The following is a 6,076-nucleotide window of genomic DNA, read 5'->3' on the forward strand; positions in this document are numbered from 1 at the left end:
AGCTGCTTCGCACCACGTGACAGCGTGGCGGCAGAGCCACGGGGTGGCGGCGCATCACAGGGTGGCGGCGCCGCCACCACCACGGCGCCGCGACGCTGAAGGCCGAAATGCTACCGTAATGTAGCTATCGATACAAAAACAGTAGAACCTTATTATTCACGGCGTAATCTCACTTTCGTTTAAACTTGTCGGCTCAGCTCGGATTCATTGTTGTTTTTCTTTGCCGACTACTTTTCTTGCAGCGACATCACACGCCAAAATATTTTTTTTTTCTCAGGCACTGGCAGTACGGTCTAATTGCAAGGCAACTGCGTGAATGCGAAGATATTGAACGCTGCCGCACTACCAATGCTTCCGAGTCCAAACGCTGGCGAAATGCTCTTCGGAAATCAGTAGATCCTGGCAATTCAAAGTCCGCGGATTGCGCGAGTCACGTTAGCACCACTTTCCGCGCCGTACATGTTAGTTGCGGAGAAGGTGTCGTTGGCCACTTCTCCCAGGAGTCGACCTGTTGTCTTTGACGCCGTAGTAGGGGACGCGGCTGTCGCAAATGACGAGGACAGAGGGCGCTCAGGGACAGATACCGTGAGAATAGCGTCCTCCTCCTCAGTGGTGATGTCAAGAGTTGGCGTTCGCCTTTCGGTTGTGCGGCGTCGGTCTTCTTCAGCAAAGATTCTGAGCAAGATGTACACGGAGATAAGCACCGTCACCACAAACAGCACGGCGCAGCACACGCCTCCGCCCAACGCCGTGTAAACTGGTCCCTTGTTAGTGACGACGCTCATTGTTTCTGTGGCTCCGTCCCGGTTGACTGGGTGGTCCAGAAAGTTCCACGAAATCTGGCGTCCTTTGCCGCTTTCTCTCCGTCGGCCCTGCGCGAGTGTTTGAGCATCCAGCACGTTCACGAATGTAAATATCATTCAGTTTACTTTCACTACGGCGGCCGAGTTTCGATGCAGGCGAAACGCTCCCGGGCTCGAACCCGACCGCGGCGGCTGCGTTTTTATGGAGGAAAAACGGAAAGGCGGCCGTGTGCTGTGCGATGTCAATGTACGGTAATCCCCAGGTAGTCGAAATTATTCTGGAGCCCTCTACTTCGGCACCTCTTTCTTTTTTTCTTCTTTCACTCCCTACTCTATCCCTTCCCTTACGGCGCGGTTCATGTGACCACCGATACGTGAGACAGATACTGCGCCATTTTCTTTCCCCAAAACCATTTTATTTTTTTACTTTCAAAGCGCATAGAACAAAGACATCGGAAGAGCGAGCAGAGCCTATAACACGGCATGTAAAAAAGTAAAAGAAGGAATTCTACTATATTCTACCGTACATTATAAATCGCAAACTAAAGCAGTGTTGCTGCTGCGGAAATTGCTTCCACAATGCGGACAATTCTGAATACCCTATTTCACCATTACCGCCCTAACCCGGCAGCGATGATTGCATACTGGGTGGCTTAATACACCAATAAGTCCAATGAAAACTCAGATTTAACTAGCTGTGTCGTGGGTACAGCATATGCACGTATATATTAGGCGCGAGTAAGCACCTAAAATCAAAGGACAGCACCGCAAGGAAAGCGAAATACCAACGAATATACTAGGCCTTCAAAAAGAGCTACTGTGTTCGAAGAAGTTGCAGACTATGGAAGCGATTCATCGCGCCAGCCATTTGTTTCAAACTTTTTTCTCATATAAACATAAACATAAACAATAGAGGCAACTATCCAGATATGTTTTCAGTCAGTTGTCCCAATTTGTTGCCAGAAGCTTATAGGAAAGCGTGGGAAGTAGCCTATATGAAGCGCGAGAAAATGCTTGTTTAAAATATGTGGTTATAATTTTTTATTCATTCCTCCTAATAAACGTTATTCTGACACGGTAATGCTAGCCTGCGCTCTTACAACGCGCCCAATACCTCAGGCATATTAGGGTCCACAATATTCGCCAAGACGCAGGTTATTTGTGATGTTAGCGCAAGCCTGTTTCGAAGAACTGAAAAGAAACTCAAATTACTGCACGCATTCATCAATCAACCATATCCTAGACAAATACTACTCTAGTACAGATATCGCCCGTAGAAACAGCCATTTGTTGGCGGTGTCGGAGCTCATGCTTCTCTTTCTGGATTTTTCCGAAGCCAAACTAAAAAGCAGACAATAAAATTACTCCCGCCTAGTGAGTCATAGGTCGATATTGCATGACGCATCAAAAACGTTTTCCAGCCTATAACAAAAATTTCATTCACCGTGCTGTAGGTCCTGTCTTTATCAAGCTGCTTGATGTCTCAGGGGTGAGCACGAATTAATGTCATGGCGTGTACAGTAGTGTGAGAGGGTACCTGTACTTTCAATATAAAAATTACGTTTGTTTCGCTACAACTGTGTAAAGTTGGAGTAATGATATAACTTCCTATCAATATATAACCTATCAATATTTTTTAAACTCAAGCGATGAAGGAGGCAATGATTGGAAGTGCAGCTCGAATAAACACAATTACATGCCAAAATGATCCACTACAACATGGCGTCCGCGGTTAGGAAATGAAAATATCAAAGTAAGTCAAAGAAAATATGTAGTATATATCAAAACAAACATCACGAAAAATTTGAAATTTCTTCAGAAAGAATATATCTTGGGGCAACATGTTTTTTCAGATTCTAAAGACAGAGATAGGAGACCGTGATGAAAGAACACCAGGCCAGGAAAGATTTCCGAAGATGTTTCTTTACACAACCAATTTCCAATAAATGCGCCACCACTATATAACTTTACCTTTTGGCGCATTGTACCTTTGAGCCTCTTTCTTCGTTAATTGGTCATCATAGTAGTATTTGTAACCGGAGTTAAAATTTTTGAAGTACATATGGGCTATCGGCAAAGCCGCAGTGAAGGGATCAAACGATGCCTACCACCAGGGGATCTTTAACGTGCGCTGACATCGCATCGCATATTGTTTTTTTTTACCATTCGCCTTAACTGAAATGCGGCCGTCCCGGGCGCTGAAACTCCACGCGAAAGCCAAATTCTTTGAGTCGCCGTGATAGGTTTTTGAAGTTAGGAGCTGCCCTACGCTAGGTAAAGCAGTCTTCGGGCAGGCAGCACAACGACCTAACAACCTTCAGCACAGCCTTCAGTTATGCTGTCGAACCCTTCACCCCTGACTTTTACCCATGACCTTTGGTAGACCTTTGATTTCTGACCTTGAGTCGACCTCGCTGTTTGCCTTTGACATTTGACCTTAAGAGCATCCGACGGGGTGATGTGAAGCCACGCGATGAGTAATCAAGTGTGCAGAAACTTTTCGCTGTATTCTAGGGTTAGCAAGTTAAGCCACTGCCAATTTTTACTGCACTGGGCATTTAGAAATTATGAATTGTAGCTTCCAAAAGTTCTACCGGGGCTGGAATAATATGCCCTCGACAAGCTTCGATGCTATTCTTTCCGCATTTACTTATGCGTTTGTAAGCAACGTGGGAAGTAATAAGCGTATGTTGAAAGTCTGCAAATCGAACTCCATTAAGCCATCCATATTTTTCGTCATAAGATGGAATAAGAATGCTGACGCGCACTGTCGACCAACATTTACCCATGCAGCAAGGGTAATTGGCCCAATATTGGAAATAAATGGCTTCACATTGGTCCTTTGTAGGATCAGCCCTTGCCATTACATTCCCCATATTGGGCTGATTCCCTGTGCTGCTTGGATAAACGGCCTTGTAGAACGCCGCCAGGAACCACTGTCCTTTTTTAACTTCATGTTATTATTATAACCCTTTAAATTCTCCCTAAGAGCGGTTGAGTACCACAATCACAACAAAGCCTCAAAACAGATCGGTAGAGATGCAAGTCTCTATTACCATTAGTAGAATTATATGTTAACTCACAGCACGCTCCTATTCGGTTATACGTAGCGTTTACATAGAAGATCGTGAACAGTCAAGAATAAGTTGTCGGAAAAATTCTCTTCGCCACGCGGTCTCCGCCATACGGTCTCCTAGCTACGGTCGTATGGTGACAGGCTAGAACACCTTAGGCTAGAAAGACGACATTTCTCACCGCCACAGAAACAACTGTCCTCCTCAGTTGGCATTGACTGGAGAATACAAACACATATCCAAGTCTTCACATTTTACACATGATCAAACCCACACAATACCCAAGTTACTGTCCTTGGTGCAAAACAAGCCCCACGCTTTACCCTACATCTTGGGAATGCCAGGACAAAAAAGAGAACAAAATAATTGTGCCACGCCCGACACGCGAGCAGTGGGAGGAGGCCCTGACCAGCGACAACCTGGACCGGCAAGCCTGGATAGTCCAGCTAGTCCGCAAGTCAGGTGGCGCCAGCGGAGCTTTGGAATAGAGGCCCCGACCTACCGGCTCCTGCGAATTACTTAAATAAAACTTTCTCTCTATCTATTTTATTCTTTGAAAAGCGAGCAAATATAAAGAAAATCTAGGCATGCGCAGACAGAAATCTCAGATGCAATCAACAAAAGCGTTCAAGGTATGAAATCTAAGCTTTAACAAGGTTCACAGATGTATCGCTGACACCCCTTTTCCCTGTTTTTCTGATGTGGTACGCCCCTAAAACCTCTCGTGCCTTACTATCAGCGCTCCTGCCCAGAATCTTTATATCATTAAGTCGTGGTTCGCACTTTCTGCAACGATTGCAATTTTCCCCCGCCGAATGTTCAGCCGCACGGTGACACACCTTGCACTGTGCGCCGTGTTTGGGTCGTTCTTCTATGTGTGTGTGTTTTTTCGGCGCTACTGTTTTCCTTTCTGGGTCGAAATGAACCATCTAGCCCAAATAGTAGTTCTTTTAAGCTCTCTCTCCCTTTCTCTCTGCTCCACGCATTCGATCTGCAGCAAAGACAGCCGTCAAGTCAATTTCAGTGCCTGCTTCAGCGATACCGAAAAAGGAGTGACATGCTTACATGCCCGTCTTCATGGATGATGACAGGTCGGGGCGACGGTGCAGCTGGGTGTCGAGGCAGAGCTACCGCCGGCTCCACATGGACAGCTGTCCAGGTGTGCGTATCGGTGGGGCGCATGATGGGTTTGCCCCGGAAATTGAACAGCTGTCGCGTGGGTGGCGTCATGACGCCGGCGTAAAAGTAGGAGTGGTACCGAGGCTCCCAGTACAGCTCCAGCTCTTCGTCCTGAGTAGGCACAGGCGGCCTCGTTCGTGTGGTCGCCATCAGGTCGGCCAGTCTCGGTCGTCTACGTGGCAGGCCTGGCAACTGTTGCTTGGAAATTGATCCCTCTCGTTATTCGCGTGGCCTGGATTTCGTCTTCTCGATGCGAGAGCCTCCTTCTTCTTCTTCTTCACCCCAGGTGCTCCGTGCACTGTATCCTTTCTTCTTCTTCAAACAAGGCACACACACGCATGGGGGATTGGCCTATGTGTAGTGGCATCGCTTGTTGTTGTTGTTGCCTCAAACGTGGTTGCACATACCCCCGTTGGGGGATTGGCAAGGGTTTGGTACAGATCCACACAGGAGAAAACTCATCCAGGTTTATGTATTGTGCTGTGTTGGGTTTTATGGCACATAGGCGGCTAAGACCATCATGCGCGAAACGCAAGGTATAGAAAATTGTATTGTGCGGTATTTTATATATATAAACAAAACGGTTGTGTAAACATCCTAAAATGTTATTTCATACCGCCTAGTGAAGGTACAGGGCAGAAAAATTTTTGAAATGGTTAATGATAAATGCTTTAAAGAAAGTCAGGTAACCTCAGACGCCATCCATCCTTAGCTCGGCAAGGATGTCGATGCCCCTTCTAATGAAATAGACGCCTCAGCCTTCTCAGTAATGAGAAAGTGGCTGAGGTAAATCAAAGAAAAGCGAAGCATTCATAGTTTATTAAAACAACCACCCTCTCGTAAAAAAATAAAAACAAGAAATGTCAACAATTGCATTATTACTCGGGAGAAGCGCCGGGTGAAATGGAATGTATTGATTATAAAAATCACTAAAATACTTGTCTCTTATTTTTCTAGGTTTTAAAGATATGGTTTAGTGCGAGCTGGTCTAGGCATCTTTCACAAAAAGGTTTGTCTTCT

The 6,076-nt window shown here is 46.0% G+C and overlaps 1 protein-coding gene across 1 annotated transcript; it reads right to left on the reverse strand.

Annotated features, from left to right (window-relative positions):
* Nucleotides 1–297: 297 nt before the first annotated feature.
* LOC144111137 (uncharacterized) lies at nt 298–5,305 on the reverse strand. The gene is made up of 2 exons (XM_077644292.1): nt 4,943–5,305; nt 298–872 (listed from the first exon to the last, which is right to left on the reverse strand). The coding sequence occupies exons 1-2, from the start codon at nt 5,204–5,206 to the stop codon at nt 408–410; spliced, it is 729 nt and encodes a 242-aa protein (XP_077500418.1). The 5' UTR covers nt 5,207–5,305; the 3' UTR covers nt 298–407.
* Between the last annotated feature and the right edge of the window lie 771 nt (nt 5,306–6,076).

The sequence above is a fragment of the Amblyomma americanum genome, chromosome 11, assembly GCF_052857255.1.
Source record: "Amblyomma americanum isolate KBUSLIRL-KWMA chromosome 11, ASM5285725v1, whole genome shotgun sequence".
Lineage (NCBI taxonomy): Eukaryota > Metazoa > Arthropoda > Arachnida > Ixodida > Ixodidae > Amblyomma > Amblyomma americanum.

Excerpts from the sequence above, each read along its gene's own strand:
- LOC144111137 (XM_077644292.1), bottom strand. The coding sequence starts at position 5,206 with ATGGCGACCACACGAACGAGGCCGCCTGTGCCTACTCAGGACGAAGAG. Across the intron at positions 873-4,942 it reads TCATCCATGAAGACGGGCAT|GGCCGACGGAGAGAAAGCGG; the intron begins GTAAGCATGTCA and ends ACACTCGCGCAG.